This window comes from Podarcis liolepis (genome assembly GCF_965112155.1).
Source record: "Podarcis liolepis genome assembly, chromosome: 4".
Lineage (NCBI taxonomy): Eukaryota > Metazoa > Chordata > Lepidosauria > Squamata > Lacertidae > Podarcis > Podarcis liolepis.
In genome coordinates, this window is record NC_139558.1 from 51,771,866 (window position 1) to 51,789,914 (window position 18,049).

Consider the following 18,049-nt stretch of genomic DNA (forward strand, 5'->3'; position numbering starts at 1 on the left):
CCGCCTTCTTTGTAGGTTTGGGGTGCAGGAAAGCTGGCCCCGCCCAACGTAAGTGCAGTAGGCTCTGGATCAGGAAATATCTTGCGCGCTTGAGCTGGAAGAGCCTCAGATGGAAGAAAAACCCACAAACACTGCAGAGAGGCTTCCTCACCCCACCCGTGGGGCCGACTATAAGAGCAGGGGCAGCCTCGGATAGCCTGCTAAATAGTGATACAGTTCAATCCAAGCATCATATAGTTCATATTTAACAAATCCACATTTTTAAAATAAATCAGTTACAGAGATGCAATGGGGGTTCGATGCATGGAGTTGGCTGCAGGCCCAGCTTCACTGCACTTCATTCCCACTGAAATCCATGGGATTTAAGACATGACAATATTTCCCATTGATTCCAATGGTACCTAAATTCACTTTCCTTAAGACTGCAATCCTAACACCACACAGCTGAGAAGAAGCCCCACTGAATTCAATAGGACTTGCTTGAGTAGGTATGGTTGGGGTTGTGCTGGCTGACTGGGCAGAACCCACCTGCTTGTATGGTATGTTTGCCTCTGTCATTATTAACTTTCAGGAGGAAGTTGAAAACATTCCTGTTCAGCCAGGCATTTGGTGGCTGGAGAATACTGTGCCTGCCCACCCCATCATTGGACGGAAGACCATTTTTATAACTCTTTAATTGTAATTATTCTTAGACTGTTCAGTTTTAAAACTTTTTTTACTGTGTTTTTGCTTTTAAATGTTGTATCTGTGTGCTGCCCTGGATCTTATGGCTTCTTCACATCTTAAAACATTTACAGACATTCCAATTAAAGAGTTTCAATGGTAAGTCACTATAAAAAAGTCACTAAGCTAACATCAAGCTTGCGAAATCAGATCTCCACTGATTTAGGGAAGTCGATTTCACACACCCCTACGTCATTGTTCACTCTCTTGCAACATCCCTTAATAGTCTGTTTCTCTGCCTCTCACTCTTACACACACTTCATATACCACTTTCTCAGCGCCACACAGGGCTGTCCTTTTGACTGTTCCATTCGGTCTTTGCTCCACTTCCTACTGTTAACCACCACATTGTCCTTGAATGTTGTTTTTTGGATTATTATTATACTTTTTAAAAGGTTCTGAGGAGTCTTAATGTACATAAATCATTCCATTTCAGCCAAGGAGCCAGGCAAGGGCTAAATTAAACCAACTGAAACTATTAACTCTCATATCTAATAGCCAGCAACATTTAAAACAATGCAGCCTGCAGGTATCTCAAGGTAGGGTGAGGGGTATTTTGGGCCATTTTTCGGGGGTGGGAAGGCAAATTGGCAGACCACAATCTATCTGTTTTCTGTGTGAATCCTGTTGTCTCTGGTTGACCACAGCCACTCCCTAGCAGAACAGACAAAGCTGGTTTTTGACTTAGCCAGAGACAAGCTCAGAAAACAGGTATCAAGTAGCCTGTGCTGGTTCAGTTGAGAGATGAAAACTCAGTACAAAACTAAGTTGTATAATAGCTTAATTAGAACCAGCTAATAAATTCTCTGGGGAACTCCATAGCTCCAAACCAATCACTGATTGGTTTTGCAGGAGAGTAAATAGAGACAGCTGTGGGCTATGTATTTAGAACTAGCCAATCTAGCAACAAACCAATGAATAAGATTTCATGTTCTTCAGAACTCTTCTAGTGCAATGTCTATGCCAGGGGTCAGCAAACTTTTTCAGGAGGGGGCTGGTCCACTGTCCCTCAGACCTTGGGGGCCGGACCCACCCTCTGCCAAAAGCACCCCCTCTCCCGAAAGGAGCCCTCCCGCCAGTCACTGATGCCACATTTTCTGCGGAGGTAACGTCCTCTGCCTCGACCAGGGGTCTGCGGGGTGCAGACCCCATTCCAACGGCCTGGGCTGCGGAGGCAGCCTCCCCGCCACCACCGTTTCCTCCTGCTTGGCTGCCTCAGCGGGAAGGAAGGGGCGTTGCCCAGAGGTGTCCGCGGCTTCGGATTGGCTGCAGGAGCTTCCTGCAGCCAATCTGAAGCCGCATCAGTGTTGCAGAAGTTAGTCCCCACGTGGTGAGGCCTCTGTGCCGCATCGGTTTAGCATGGGGTGGCAGGGTCAGCAAGGTTCGCAGGCTGCATTAACGAGCCCGGTGGGCTGTACCCGGCCCCAGGCCTTAGTTTGCCGACCCCTGATCTACGCAGAAATAAGTCCCATTGACTTATTTGGGTTTACTCCTAAGTTGGTGTGTATAAGATTACAGCCTTTATCAGTTATCAAGAAAAATAGAGTGTGAGAGAAAATGCTGGCATAGTGTTCAAGCCGCAAGTTCCCATTGTCCATGATACATCTAGACCGTGGTTCCCAATGTGGGGCACACGACCCACAGGGGGGGCAATTTGAGAATGAATTATTAACAGTTAATGGCCTTTTAGGCTTCCTCCACGTGAAAAGGAGTTCACTTTTTGAATGATAAAAATTGTATGTCATGGGGGGGGGGCACCAGGATTTTAGAGATGCTTAGGTGGGGCATGGCCAAAAAAAAGGTTGGGATCCACTGATCTAGACAATGCATGCTCCTGATCTGATTGCAGATTCCTAGGTTTAGGTAGACTCTCATTTTCAAGGTGGAAAGTATTCATCCATGTTTTAATTGCAAGGATTGTGTAGACCATGAAATCACTCCAAATAACCAGTAATAATTCACCTGGAGAAAAAAACAGCATTCAAATCTCAAGCAAAGAATACGAGGGAAAGCAATAATTTGAGACCAGTTCAGCAACAAATACTTTATTTTAAAAGAACAAGGTTTTCCACCATAAGTCTAGAATTTAGCATTTTTAAAATCAGTTATTACTAGGATGGTGGTCATAGAATCATAGAGTTGGAATAGACCACAAGGGCCATCGAGTCCAACCCCCTGCCAAGCAGGAAACACCATCATCAGAGCACTCCTGACATATGGTAGTCAAGCCTCTGTGGTGGTGGTATGAAAGCTTAAGTTGTTTATACAGTGGTACCTTGGTTTTCAAACTTAATCTGTTCCGGAAGTCCGTTCCAAAACTAAAGCGTTCCAAAAGCAAGGTGTGCTTTCCCATAGAAAATAATGCAAAATGGATTAATCTGTTTTAGACTTTTAAAAACAACCCCTAAAACAGCAATTTAACATGAATTTTACTATTTAATGAGACCATTGATCCCTAAAATGAAAGCAATAAACAATGTACTGCAGAAACAGACAGACCTCAGCGTAACACTTAAAATGGAAGTGTGGCACTCAATTCATCAGCGTAACACTCAAAACAGCAGTGTGGTTGTGGCGTTCGTACAGAGCCCCCGGTCGTTTCACGGACTACAGTGGTACCTTGGGTTACATATGCTTCAGGTTACAAATGCTTCAGGTTACAGACTCTGCTAATCCACAAATAGTAAGAAGTTTGCGGCAGCAGCGAGAGGCCCATTAGCTAAAGTGGTGCTTCAGGTTAAAAACAGTTTCAGGTTAAGAACGGACCTCCAGGATGAATTAAGTTCTTAACCTGAGGTACCCCTGTATTGACCTGTACACCAGTGCTTTATTCTTCCGCTGCCACTAAGCAGGTTTCTTCTGGTGAAATACTGAGTCTCAGTCAGGTTGTAAAGTCAACAACGAAGATTAAAGTTTATTGAAGAACAAGTTTTAAATATATTCAGAACGGTTTCTGAAATGCGCGCCCTTAATTAGATGTGGCACTATTTCACACTGTCACACTCTTCTCTCTCAGTTCTATCCCTGTCTCTCACTCTAGCTGTCACAACTGCTGTGTTCGTCTTTTACTGGCTTTGTCTGACTCTGACTCCTCTATCTCCCAATGGTAAAACCCCTGGGCTGAGCCTCAAAGCCAGGTAGAGGCTCCACCTCTGAGCTTTCTCATTGGTCAATCTACATTAACCATTTCCATCCCCCTGTACAAACAAAATCACAAGGAATGAGCAAAGGCCACATTGGCACTCAAATCGGAAGTGTAACACTCAAAACAGAAGTGTAGCACTCAAATAGTCAGCCTAACACTCAAAACGGAGCATGTTTGGCTTCCGAAGAAAGTTCGCAAACCAGAACACTTACTTCCGGGTTTGCAGCATTTGGGTTCCAAGTTGTTTGAGTACCAAAGCGTTTGAGAACCAAGGTACCACTGTATACACAAGCAATGAATAGGATCCCTTCCTTCTGCAACTGGAAGAGGGAATTAACACAGAGACACCTCTTGATTACATGGGGAATTTTGCTAAATGCTGTCGTGCTTTGGTGAGACGCTTGATCTTCTCCTTCAGAGTGTTCCTCACATTGGAAGTATCATACCTCTCCTGAAGGAGAATGTCAAACTGATCTTTGTTTTGCAAGAGTTGCAGCATTGCATTTTGTAATTTGTCAGCATAATCCTGGAGAACATATGTCCGAATAATCATGGGAATTTGGGTTCCAAGACGGGTTCCTGCGCTCTGCAAACAGAATAAGAGTTTGGGTTTTTAGACTGATTAACAGACGGACAAAACCAGGAAGGTAGCATTATCAAGAGACTATCATTACAACAGGTCATCCACTTAAACATAGGTCACTGGAATAAGGCTTAAATCACTCCCACTAACAATCAATCCAAAGAGGAGGGATAATGGGCCCTTATTTATTTCACAAATTGGTTTGGTTCTCTTGTTTCTGGGCCCAGACAATAGAGCAAATAATTTCTCTCATCATATCCATGCCCCACCCACCTTTTTTTTTTTTTTTACCATGAGAGCTCTAAGAAATAACCTGATGTATGTGCATGTGTAAGTACTTCTTTATTTAGGTTATTATGTGACATTTATGTTAAGCGCAAGCTGCTCCAAAGCAATGGCTTAAAAACTTAAAACAGAGTTCAGCTATCCTAAGAGAGGAGCGGGAAGGTGGTGGAAGGCTATATCAGCCCAGGAGAAAAACTATTCAGATCAAAGTTTTGGATACTCTGTTTCTTTATTTTACTACTAGAATTGTTCCATGTTGTAATGGGAGATTGAGGTGTTAAAAAAAGAGGTTGAAACTCACTTTGAAGTACGCGTTCAAGTGGTAAGTCATTTCCTCCATGGAGCATAGCTTTGCAGGAACTAGAACTGATCTTGTAAATGCATTTCCAACACCTTTCGTTCTAATACCACTTAAATCTTCACTATAAATACTGTCCTGGGAGTACACTATTTGTTCCATTTTAAACTGAGTATTGATCATGGATACCGCAGCCGCTTCTTGCTTCAGTTTTATATCTTCAATATTGATCTGCATGACAAAAGATATTATCTTTTGTTGTTGTTGTTCCACAGTAATTCATTATGAGAACCCCTACACTCAGTGTTCCCAAGTATAATCAGTAAGGCTCAGAAATTAACACTTAAAACTGCTTTACCAATATAGGTCATTAGTCCATTTCACCCACCACCCTGAATGACAGTTCCAGTGTCTCAGGCAAAGGTGTTATCAGAGATTTTTAAAAACTGGACCCTTCCGCAAGCCTTGATGGGTAGCGTTGTGTAGATAAATAAGGTAAGGCGTTACAAAGCACTTCCATGGGAGCTGGGAAAGGTACAAATATTTGAAATGCATGAACTCCACAACTGATGGTAGAAGAACAGTTACATTTTGAGAGAACCACAGAATAACATCTTGCACAGAAATATCAGTGGATAATATTTCCACTTAAAAAAATATAAAGCTACCATTGTGTCAAGAGCGAGCTAGCAGTAAATCACATTGTGCAAGTTGGAGTTAAGTCTTTAGCAGCAAACACACTATCTGCAAAGGAGCGTCGGGCCTAAGGAGCGCAACTCATCTCTGGTAGGTCTTGCCCCCATAAAGCAGTTGCTGAGACTGAAGGTCCCTGCCTCCCCACACCTGCCTAAGTCCCCCCTTCTCCAGGGTTTCCCCCCCCAAGCATCTACACCTCACTAATCTCTCTTTGGCTCTTTTCATACTTCTTCTGGTTCTGGGAGACAAGCAGGGAAGGTAGTTTGTCACAGCAGGAAGGAGACACCCCTTCTCCAGCCAGATGCTTCTCTGCCTCTTGGCCTCCCCCCCTGCTTCAGCATCTGCCTCTGATTCTGGACTTCCCTCTGTCACAGACTCTCCCAGCTCACTATGCCCTGTTCCCTCTTCAGTTTCTGACACCTCCGTCTTCTCCCTCTGACAGCTCATCCTTGTCCCACCACCACGCCCTGGCCTCTGAGCAACCAGTCCATGATGCATGGGCTCTCTTCAGCAGAGTAGCCCCATCCCTGCATCATATCATCTCCTTCATATATATTAGGTGGGACAAGGAAGTAGTTAAAATTAAGTCAAACTATTTATTTATTTTTTAAATCTAGGATCATACCTGGGGGAAGAGCTCACATAAAACACTCATCAGGGGGAGACCTTTTCAGACTGATGTGCCAGGTCTAAATTTTCCCACCCCTGGCTGCCCACCTGTCAATCACCTGACAGTGATATCAGGTGAAGCTGTACTTTAAAGTCCTGATTGTCAGCAAGCACACTAGAGCCATCCTGGTTTTATGGATTCATTACAGGGTTCCATGTCTGCCTTTTGTCTAACACATCACTAAATACATCACTTCTTACCTGAGCAGCTCTCAGAAGATTGTAGAAAGCACCAAAGTGTCGGTAGGCAGTTTGAATAAAATTTTCCCGCACAAGTTCTAGAAAACAGGGAGAACCATTTAAAGGCACAAAATCTTAAAAGAAAAATTGTGGCTAAAATTCCTAAGCAACTGGCCAAAGTAAATAATATACTGTTCTGTGTATTGTTGGAAAAAACTGGGGCCCTGGGCTTGTGTCTTTACACACCTTCACCTCTACCAACACACACACACACACACACACGGGTACCAACACTATTTCTTGGCAGGAGGCTGAGCCCCCCAATAGTGAGGGGGCCGCCGTCCCCCACCACTGCTGGGCAAGGCTGGCCTGTTGCCCCCCCATGTGGGGAGCAAGTCAGCACCCCTGCACACACATGTGTTCACATCAGTTAAATTGTGCAACATGTCAGAAAAGAATGACCACTTTTGCTATCATGTCTCTCCTGGCTACCATTAACCCAACCTTCTATTCAGAGGCATGCATGTAGATTAGAGTGTTTGTGTGTGTACAATATGCTGAGAAAGACAGAGAGACTGGGAAAATCAAGTAAACAATATGAATGGGAATTGCTTCCTAGGAAGTATTTTGTTAGGATTAGGATCAGAACGATCAACTGACAGAAGACATGTAAGATTGTGGCATAATAATCAATTATTGTGGCATAATAATCAATTATTACTGTGCTCAATCTCTATTTAATTTTATACATATATATATATTCTTTCCTTTCAAGGCCAATATATGCTAAGCACTATGCAGATATAAAAAAGGACACAAGTCATGAAGATTATTGTGTTAAAGTGTGTATGCCAATAAATTATGAGCTGTTACTGACTTTCACAAAGCCAATAAAACATTTAGGCTGCGATTCTATACCTAATTACCTGGTATAAAATTCAGTGACATTTACTTTTGAGTGGACATGCATAAGATTGCACTATAGAAGGTAGTGCTCTTAACAGAGAATAATTTGTTTTTCTGCAAGTGACATTTAAAGTGTTTTGATTACCCTGCATTTGTCAATCAAAATATCCACAATACTTATGTGTATTAAAATTAAAAAAACTATTCTGTTTTAAAACTGCTATTTCTATATTAACAGTACATCAACAACATTCAGAAATGATATATTCCAGACTAAATTATATTCCTAAAATCACACATGAAATCCTTTACATAAACCGGATATTAGAAACTGAAACCATGTTGCTACTGTAAAACGTACCCGCTACATCCGTCAACATTTCAACAGCTGGCGATTTCAGCGTCATAATTTGTCGTCTGACAATGGTCTCAAAGGTCTTGTAATTAATAAACCCTGGGAGTTCTTTACCACGATATTTATTTTCATAGCTGTGAACTTCATCTTTCATAGTATCTCTTACTGCAATGTTGAAAAAATTGCATTAAGTAATCACCCTCAGCTTTCGAGGCTCCAGTACTGATGAAGTTAATAATCATGGCTACTCCATGAATTATAGAACACACATTTTTTTAACCTGCTCTTTTCTGCAAGTTTGATATTGGAAGACGTCTATCTCAAAAGCAAAATAAAAATGGGCTGCATGCACAGGTAAACAAATATCTGTGACAATGCCCAAAATGAACCACAGGTTTCTGGAATTCAGAGATGATAGGGACAACAGCACATAATGTGCATATATCCCATCAAGTACCACACCCACCCACAAGTGTGGCTAGGAAATACTGAGATCAGAGTTCAACTGAAAATGCTCATGTGTTAACAAACATGCACAAAAGTGTATATGGGAAAAATGGGTCTGTGCAAACTACATGCACGCTATCACTCTGATGTGTACACAGCCTGCACGAGAATTCAGGTTAAAACTGGGTGTTCACTTGCAGGGGAAAAAATAAGAAATTTGAAACAGTTTACCATTTAGTGCATTGCTGTTGATCTCCTCTTGCCATTGATTAAAGATATTTCGCACTTTTGTGAACAATCTTGTTTCTTTCAAATCCGTTAAATCCTCTCCTTGTACTTTATTTAAGATGTCTTGATTAAAAAGCTTGATTTTCTGTAAAAAGAATATATATAATATAATATTTATATATCAATTCAGTCTGTCCAGCTACAATGTATATCTTTTGAAAAATTATCCAGAAAGCATCAAGACTTGCCGTTAGGCTTTGAACTTGATGGCTTAAGCTTTATGGCTTATACGAATGAGCAGAGTACAATAATAAAAGAGAAGTGGATCATGTTCAGGATAGGCACCACCATTCATATTCCATAGTACCATTCCTAAACCAGCACAAAGAGAATGCTTCCCAAATCACATACAAATAAGCTTTACAATCTTAAAGTGGTTCCCTGATGTTACTTTTCAACAAGTAGCCAATCCTCATCTTAAGTAAAGTATATCCTTCAAATAGATGATATAGGGTGAAGGAGACATAATATTTAAAGAGAAGCCACAGCAGAGTCATCACATGCTGTGCAAGCGTGACTTTCTACCTGTTTTGCAATGTACATAACTTTCAACTCTCTTAACTATTGTCTGCCTAGACTTAGATTCACTATGCACAAGGTAATAAAAGAGATAATTGATGGGAAAGGATATCTGATGACGATGCGACCTTCGGGTATAGGGCGGCATAGAAAATTAATTAATTAATTAATTAATTAATTAATTATACAGTGGTACCTCGGGTTACGAACTTAATTCGTTCCGGAGGTCCGTTCTTAACCTGAAGTACCACTTTAGCTAATGGGGCCTCCCACTGCCACTGCACTGCCAGCACATGATTTCCGTTCTCATCCTGGGGCAAAGTTTGCAACCCGAGGTACTACCTCCGGGTTAGCAGAGTAACCTGAAGTGTTTGTAATCTGAAGCATTTGTAACCCGAGGTACCACTGTGACGATGATGATGATGATAATAATAATAATAATAATAATAATAATAATAATAATAATAATGGCCCCTGGAACTTAGTATTGTACCAATGCTTTTGGTCCAATTGAAGCATATGGCTGTCCAATCTTTTGTCCATTAGTCTGGAGTCCAGCAACATCTGGAGAGGGACATGCTCCCCACCCTCTGTTTTTCACTGGATGGTTGTTGTTTATTTGGCCTTTCATTATCAACATTCTTTTTAAACGTACATTATTGCATTGAAGCTCGGAAATGTCTGCCAGAGTTCAAGGCCTAAACCTCTTCTACCAAAATTAGATACTGATATTTAGGTACTTCGTTTTCAGTTTCCTGAGAAACGCACATATTTAAATTTTCAGGCATTCCAGAAATAAAATTGGAAACCCCACATTTATTTACCTGTATGAGGAAAGGCATCTTCTCTTCTGTGTTTCCAGGCACATCTTGACCACATTTTTGCAGCTCTGCATTTGTTACCTCTAGCTTTTCCTTAATTTGTTTTTGCAAAGTTGGCAATGTTTTCTGAAAGACAGGCATGCACCAAGAAGGAAAGTATTCAGTCTCAGAATGTTTCAACACCTCTTCAGAGTGAATTCACAGAATCATTCACAGAATCTGGCACTTGACTGAGATAAATGCTATTGCAGCTGCTTAACACTGGTGGTGAAACATAGAAGCCACCAACTTCTTTTTATTTGGAACACACCAAAGCATGCCAGAAGGTCTTATTCACAACCCTATAATCAGAATGTATTTAGACAACCAAGACGTGTGTGTGTGTGTGTGTGTGTAATACACATATAGTTTTTCTTTAGAGAAATGAAGATCATTGGACTGCTGATACATGCATTTGCATACAACATATAGTTATGCCCTGGGACTAAAAATGACATGTCACATGTCCAACGACATGTACCGGTAGTTTTCCTCTGCTGGTATTTTTTTTACAGTATAAATCTTGAATTGAAAGCAGAAGGTGCTATTTAACTCTTTCCCCTCCAGCCATTTTCCCACTCTTTTTTTAAAGCAAAAAATTGTCAATAGAAGTCAAAGATTGAAAACAATTTTCTTTTTTTTTTTAAAAAAGAAATATAAATAAAATCAATCATTAAAAATATACATTATGTACTAAAATTACAGATTAAAATACATATTAACTTACATGTTTGGATAGGCTTTCCTAAACATGTAAGTTTTTTGTGGACATTAAAAAAAGATACAGGGGAAATGCTTCCCAGCAAAGACAAGGTAAATACAATTATTTCAAAGCACTAACAAATTTAGATATTCAAATGAATCAGTATTCTCTTACGCTAATGTGCTCTATCAGCTCCTGTGTAAGCCTTTCTGCCAAAAGTGGGATGGTAGCTCTGCCTTCCTCCAAAAGAGATCTAGCAGGAAACAAGAGTGAGTAATTAAATTTAAAAGTATGACACAAGTATAATCCAGATAAATAGGCAGGCAATTCCCAATATTCAATCAAATGGGGCTCGTTTAAACAATCTTTGGAGTGATTAGACCCAGTGTGTGGAGTACTGCAGGTTGAAGTGTCAAACAGATGCTTGCATTGGTTGCATACTTTCACTTAATTTGGCATTATATTTCAACCAACAAAGACCACAATGAACAGATTTATTTATTTCTTTTTAAAAATAAACCTACCTGAAAAAATCATGTTCTTCGAAAAATTCTCTCTCTTTCTCAATTGCATCTCCCAAAGTCACTTTGTCGTTGATGTCACTTTGCCCACGACACTTAACGATCATATATCCTTTTCTCAGGGGGACTCTTTGATTCCGGATTATGTCCACCACTTCTGCCTCTGTTCCCTTGTCGACCAAGTCAGGCTTGGTCAGGATGCCTGTGAAATAATAGATGCATAGGAAGAAAAGTATCTTATTTTAGGTGGTTTATTTTGAGAAAAGGTAGTACATATTCTGAATCAAGTCACCTTTGAACCCATGGGACCTGTATGGGAAAAGTGGAACCAACAGGAAGGCAGCTGGCCCAATACAAGTACTATATGGGTTTGGCTCCCCAGTCTGTGCAATCTGTCAGTGCCTGATATGCAGATTTCTGCTGCCTCACCATGCCTGCTGTCTGGAGTCTGACCTATGGTCTTGGACCACGTTACTAGCCTCTGCTCCTTTGGACCCACGATTGCTGCCCTTGACTCACACCGATTCTGGACCACACTGCTTGCTGCTGAGTCCATCCTTCCCACCCAACCCCCAATATTCTTCTATTTCTCTGTACAGATGTGCAGTTCACAACAGCAAAGAGCCGCAACAGAATCAGCCAGAAGAATTCAGCCTGCAGGTCTAGAATATTCACAGAATATACAGCTGATAAGTCACCATTTGAGTAAATACAGCAGAAAGAGGGTTGATTTGAGGGCTAACACAAAATCATGGTAAAAACTGATTAGATGCTTGGCAAAATGTTAAGAAGTGAATGGGCTAGGTAAGACCTCTAAACAAAATTCTGAATGACTCAAATCAAACAGGGTGGTAGGATTCCTGCAGTGATAACTTGTCCTCCCTGTAGTTAAAAACACCACCATCACTTTTTAAAGTGTTTATTTAACTTACCAAGTGTTCTCTCCCCCGTGGGATCTACTTCTTGAGCCATTTTCAGTGCCTCCGTTGTTGCAATGTCTACATTACTTGGCACCACTACCAAATTGATGGTTTCTTGTTTGTTAATATACTTCTTAATTAACTTTATTATCTGTAACAAAATTCAGACAATAAGAGCTGTGTTATATGGCACCTTATAAAATGAGTAAATACAGCCAACTAAAATTTTGTACAAAACTGGAACAATACAAGAATCTGTTGTGCCAAAGCAGTGGATTTATTAACATAACTGCTGTATTGAACTAATCAAGGAATTGGAGGTGATCAGCAATGTTGTACTTTAACACCCATCAGCCCCAACCAGCATGGGATGATGGGAGTCTGAGTCCAACAACATCAGGTTTCTATGTTATTTCTATTCCAACGTCTGCCAAGGATTTCAATGCAATTTACAAACAATTACAAAAATTAAAACAACAGAGAAAGCAAACAAAGCAAGCAGCAAATAAAAAACTGCTAGTATTTTTTTTAATGTGGTAGAAAATGTTTAAAAATATATCAATGGTGGTACGAGGCATACCTTCCAGCCAGTGTTCACCCAAGCTCCTGACAACTGTGTCACTGATGCTTACCTGGATGGAGAGGTGTGGTGCAAGTGCACCAGCAAAAGTGCCAGATTGGTTTTGCTAGTGTGTTTCAACCTTCCTGACCTCCCCACCACCTCACCTCTCTCTTTCCTGTAAGCAGCTCTCAGGAGGTCAGAGGAGCACCAGTGCTCCACCATGCCACCCACTTCTGCCCCTAGGATTCCATAACTGGAGCACCACCAATAAAATCCCTTCTCCCTTGTAGATGCAAGCCTTGCCTCCAATGGGTGGCATTTAGCGAAAGGCATCATACCTTTAGCATGTGGGCACTCCCATACCTTGCTGTATCCACCCAATTCATTTTCAGGATCCTACCAGTTCTGAAAACAATTTTCTTTTTACCTGCTGTCCAATGTCTTTTGGCTGATCACCCACAGCCACTCTTGCAATTCCTGGCAGGTCAATCAGAGTCAGGTCGGGAACATCTGAGGAGCTGATTTCCAGGCTAATTAATTCTGAGCTAATGCCTGATCCTGAGCCAGCCATTGCATTCTGGGCTGTATTATAGGAGGAAAAACAAAGTACAGTGGTACTTCAGGTTACAGACACTTCAGGTTACAGATGCTTCAGGTTACAGACTCCGCTAACCCGGAAGTAGTACCTCGGGTTAAGAACTTTGCTTCAGGATGAGAACAGAAATCGTGCGGCGGCAGCACAGCAGCAGCGGGAGGCCCCATAAGCTAAAGTGGTACCTCAGGTTAAGAACAGTTTCAGGTTAAGAACGGACCTCCAGAACGAATTAAATTCTTAACCCAAGGTACCACTGTAACAGTACAGGAATATCGTGGGAAAATATCTTCCTAAAGACCAAAAAGTGAACACTTCAGCAGAAATGTGTTCTTCTATAATAGACTAGGCAGAAAAGGAAACTAATTACAAAGATAAGCATTTGGAATTTCTGCTTGGTACAAAGGAAGACACTAAAAATCATCACAGAAAAACTCTTTATGTATAGCCCAACCCTAGTAACAATTTAATATCTGTTTGGCTGCCCACTAGAGGATATACAAAAAAGTAATTTAGATAGAAATTCTATGTGCATCGATGTGCAAACTAGCTCTCCTGAACAGTGAGACGTGCTTCTGTGTTAACGTGCTTCTGTGTTAACATCTATAGGATTGCACTGTCAGAGACAGTTACCTCTAATGATTTGTTCTTCCACTTGTCTCGAGCTATTCATTTCTTCCACTGTGTTCAGATATGAAATTTTCCCTTTCCATTCCTTCGTGTTGTGTGTTTTCTTCAGCTTGAGCTCTAAGGGGCATCTTGTAACAATACCTGTAAAGTGAAAAAGCAAGCATGAAGGAATGGAAAATGACAGGGAAGGGCAAAGGGAGCCCTACTCTATCTTGAATGTCACCAAAACATGGGTGGGCCAAGGAAAGCCTTGGTCGTATCAGCAGGTAGAACACTTAGAACGCAAGAGCCCTGTTGGATCAGGCCAAAGGCCCATCTAATCCAGTATCCAGTGCTCACAGTGCCCTACCAGATGCCCATGGGAAGACTGTAAGCAGAACCTGCATGTAACAGCCCTCTCCCTACTTGTGATTCTCAGTAACTGCTATTCAGAGGCATACTGCCTCCGAAAGCAGACATAGCCCATAACATTATACAACACTGCTGAAGTCTTTAGACACAAAGAAAGTGCCATGATCAGTATAGTTGGGTCTTTGCATCCTTCAAACGGCAGAAAGAAAGAAAGAAAGAAAGAAAGAAAGAAAGAAGGAAGGAAGGAAGGAAGGAAGGAAGGAAGGAAGGAAGGAAGGGAAAGAAAGCTGTTTAGTCATAGGGAGAGTAATATCCCGTGCATTACAAAATATTTCCCAAGACACCTATAACAGATAGCAACCAAAAGGGGAGGAGAGATACCAAGCAATATAAAACTATTAACCGATGAAAAAGTCTAATTAAAAGTATTAAACCAATTTCATGGGGAATGAAAGTTACTTAAAGGGCTCAGAAAAAATAAAAAGCCCTCCCAAAGTAGCAAAAGAGTTGCTAGGCGAATCTCCCCAAGGAAAAGCATGTCATAAACTGGGTGCCACCACCAAGAAAGCCCTCTCTTTAAAAAAATTTTTTTTTAAAAAAATATTTCTTAAGTTTACAAAAATACATGCATTGTCTCTTTTTTCAGGTTGCATTTAGAACCACCTCCTTTTACACCAGATGGTGGGAGCCCCCAGAGGATAGACTCTGAAGACAGTCTTAATATAGAGGTTGATGATTGCATCACATTGACTCATGGAGAAAAAAGAGGAAAAGCGGGGGGCGGGGGATTCTCACCACTGCCCCTTGGAAGAGCGACTCCAGAAAGAGCTTCTAGAACTGAGCTCTTCCCTGAGCTTTGATCTCCAATCACAGCAATTGCTGGCAATGCCAAGTCCTTCTCCACTCCGAGGGCTCTCAGAGAATCAATAAGGTCAATACATGGACGGACTTTCTCTTCATACTGGGTGCTCAGGACACTTGTACTCTGAAAGAAAAACAAAACAAAAGGGCACCTGTGACCAGAACTAGAATTACCAGTAGTTATCAAGTCCAATAAACCATTTTCACCAATAAATGTTAGTGATGTGGAGCAGCAACTGTTTTCTTAAGTGTAAGCTTCCAAGTCCCTTCCACCTGCTCATCTTTGCACATACTGGCAATAATATATGGGTACTTCCTACACATCCTTATCACGGGCATCACTATAAGAAGAGGCAAGGGGGAGCAAGCCAAAGGCTCAGCTAGTCCAGCATCTTGTTCTCATAGTGGCCAACCAGTTGCCTATAGGAAACTCGCAAGCATAACTTGAGGGCAACTGTGCAATCTCTGCTTGCGCTTCCCAGAATCTGGAATACAGAGACATACTGCGTCTGACAGTGGAGATAGAACTTAGCCATCCAGATAGCCTGTTCCTCCAAAATTTTGTCTAATCCTCTTTCAAATCCATCCAAGTTGGTGACCTATCACCACATCTTGTGGGAGTGAACTCCAAAGATTATCTGAAGAAGTGTGCTTGCACACGAAAGCTCATACCAAGAACTAACTTAGTTGGTCTTTAAGGTGCTACTGGAAGGAATTTTTTTATTTTGTCCAAAGATTAGCTATGTGTTGTTTGAAGAAATACTACTTTTGGTCTGCCCTGAATCTTCCAAAATTCAGCTTTATTGGATAACCTTCCCACCCCATGCCCCAGGCTCTAGCATTATAAGAGGGATGATTCAAACCTTAAATATGAATTGTTTCCTTGCACCCAGAATCCTTACTGGGGTATCTAGGTCTGCATCATGGTATTTAAGAGGTATCCCATGAAATTAAAAAATAATTTGCCCTTACAGATGTTGATTCATAGCTGTGCATTTCTGATAGTACCTCTATAAGTTTACTCTTCAGTGGAGAGGAGTCATTTTTCGTTTTACTCTTCAGTGGACTGGAGCCATTTTTCTTTTCACACTTGACCGACATGTTGTTCCCTCGGAATTAAAATATTTTTGTGGACTGGAAAATCAGTTTGCCTGGTCATAGTAAGAAAAAATATTTTGATTTTATTCTGATGTGCAGGCTGCTTCTGAGAGAAATTCTAAGGCCGGTATCTTTGGTGGAAGTAAATTGCTCTTGAACTATTAAAGCCTGAGCCACCCCTTCTCCCACACCAGAGTCAGTGGTTTGTATTTTCCGTTGGAAAACGATCCATGATAGCAAAGTTAAAACAGAATATATATAACCTTGTTACATATCTCTTGGGGTTTTGGGGGGGATATATTTTAAAGAACTATGAAGACTGGTAGTAAGTTTACTGACCTCCCATTCAAGATAATGAGCCAGACACTTTACAGTGAGTTCAGCAATCCATACAAAAAAATTAAAGGGTGCCACTGAACTGCATGATGCCCTAAGTATTTGCAAAACAAATCCCTAGCCATTGACTCTACATTGGTGTCAATCCCTATCCTCTCCCCATCCAGGTCCCCTAGCATTAGCCATACCTCCCTGATCTACCCAGTCAGAATTGGGCTACACCATTCCTGAAAACCAAAATACCATACTATTGCATGCACCCCAATACCTGAGCAGCAAGAGAGTCCGCATGTACCTGCAGTATCCCAGGGTTTGGCTTCCTTAGAATGAAGTTCTGTAGAGCCTGTGCTGTCATTAGTCTATCTGGTTTTCTTTACAACCTAAGATGGTTTTCTACACACAACCTAAGAATGGACTGGAGCAGCATTAGCCCTTAACAAGTTCTTGCTTCCCCATTAGGTTTCCAGGGAAGCCTCAAGCCACAATGCTGAGGTCAGCATAGAGCAAGACAGCATCTCCAGCTTCAAGGTCACTCACATACAGCGCCCCTGCACCCTCTGGCTGACTGTTCCCCTTCCTAGGATGAGGTGGGGAAAAGCTCACCCATTCATCTCTATGGCAACAGTGCTCACTCTTTAAGATGCAGATGATGGGTATTTGGCTAGGGCAATTACCTTGACAAACGAAGTAGTTTGACTGGTTCAGCAAGTTTCCTCTTATAGATGTTAAAGGTAAAGCTAAAGGGACCCCTGACCATTAGGTCCAGTCATGGCCGACTCTGGGGTTGCGGTGCTCATCTCGCTTTATTGGCCGAAGGAGCCGGTGTACTGCTTCTGGGTCATGTGTCCAGCATGACTAAGCCGTTTCTGGTGAACCAGAGCAGTGCACGGAAATGCCGTTTACCTTCCTGCCAGAGCAGTACCTATTTATCTACTTGCACTTTGACGTGCTTTCGAACTGCTGGGTTTGCAGGAGCAGGGACTGAGCAACGGGAGCTCACCCTGTCGCGGGATTCAAACCACCGAACTTCTGATTGGCAAGTCCTAGGCTCTGTGGTTTAACCCACAGCACCACCCACATCCCCTTATAGATGTTACCTTCTCATAAACTGGACTGCAGCTTTCGAAGAGATCCCTGGGTATCATCCATACTGACCCCCCAAATATTTAGCAATATATAATTCAATGCCACATAAGAATCTACTATTTGTAAATTAAGAATGCATTTAGTTTTGACATGCCAAAAACAAGTTTCCCAAACCACTGAATTCAATTTGGCATGGAAATTGTAACCCAACAACTTTTGGAGGACCCCAGGCTAGCTACCCTTGAATGGGGCAGTGAACAACATTCCCTCTTCCCCCTCCTACCCAGTGAGACTCCTCTGCTTGCAGACATTTAATCCACCCTGTGAGGTTATTACTTTCCAGGCTCTCCCTTCCCGTTCCCCAAATGGAATTCCACCCTGCAGGCTGATTATTCTATGGAAGGATTCTTACCTCTTGCTCTGGGAGCAAATGCT

General features: G+C 41.7%; 1 protein-coding gene across 2 annotated transcripts; it reads right to left on the reverse strand.

Annotated features, from left to right (window-relative positions):
• Positions 1-2,752: 2,752 nt before the first annotated feature.
• LOC310705732 (interferon-induced GTP-binding protein Mx1-like) lies at positions 2,753-17,995 on the reverse strand. 2 transcript variants are annotated; one of them, XM_083500515.1, is made up of 13 exons: positions 16,067-17,995; positions 15,029-15,218; positions 13,886-14,023; positions 13,088-13,242; positions 12,111-12,249; positions 11,182-11,380; positions 10,832-10,910; positions 9,919-10,041; positions 8,519-8,660; positions 7,847-8,005; positions 6,601-6,677; positions 5,038-5,265; positions 2,753-4,454 (listed from the first exon to the last, which is right to left on the reverse strand). In XM_083500515.1, the coding sequence occupies exons 1-13, from the start codon at positions 16,193-16,195 to the stop codon at positions 4,224-4,226; spliced, it is 1,989 nt and encodes a 662-aa protein (XP_083356641.1). In that variant the 5' UTR covers positions 16,196-17,995; the 3' UTR covers positions 2,753-4,223. The 2 variants fall into 2 exon arrangements, with proteins under 2 accessions (XP_083356641.1, XP_083356642.1); XM_083500516.1 differs by having other exon boundaries at positions 16,103-16,243.
• Between the last annotated feature and the right edge of the window lie 54 nt (positions 17,996-18,049).

Excerpts from the sequence above, each read along its gene's own strand:
- LOC310705732 (XM_083500515.1), bottom strand. The coding sequence starts at position 16,195 with ATGTCGGTCAAGTGTGAAAAGAAAAATGGCTCCAGTCCACTGAAGAGT. Across the intron at positions 14,024-15,028 it reads CGCTCTTCCAAGGGGCAGTG|GTATTGTTACAAGATGCCCC; the intron begins GTGAGAATCCCC and ends TTCACTTTACAG. Across the intron at positions 4,455-5,037 it reads ACTTGAACGCGTACTTCAAA|AGCGCAGGAACCCGTCTTGG; the intron begins GTGAGTTTCAAC and ends TTCTGTTTGCAG.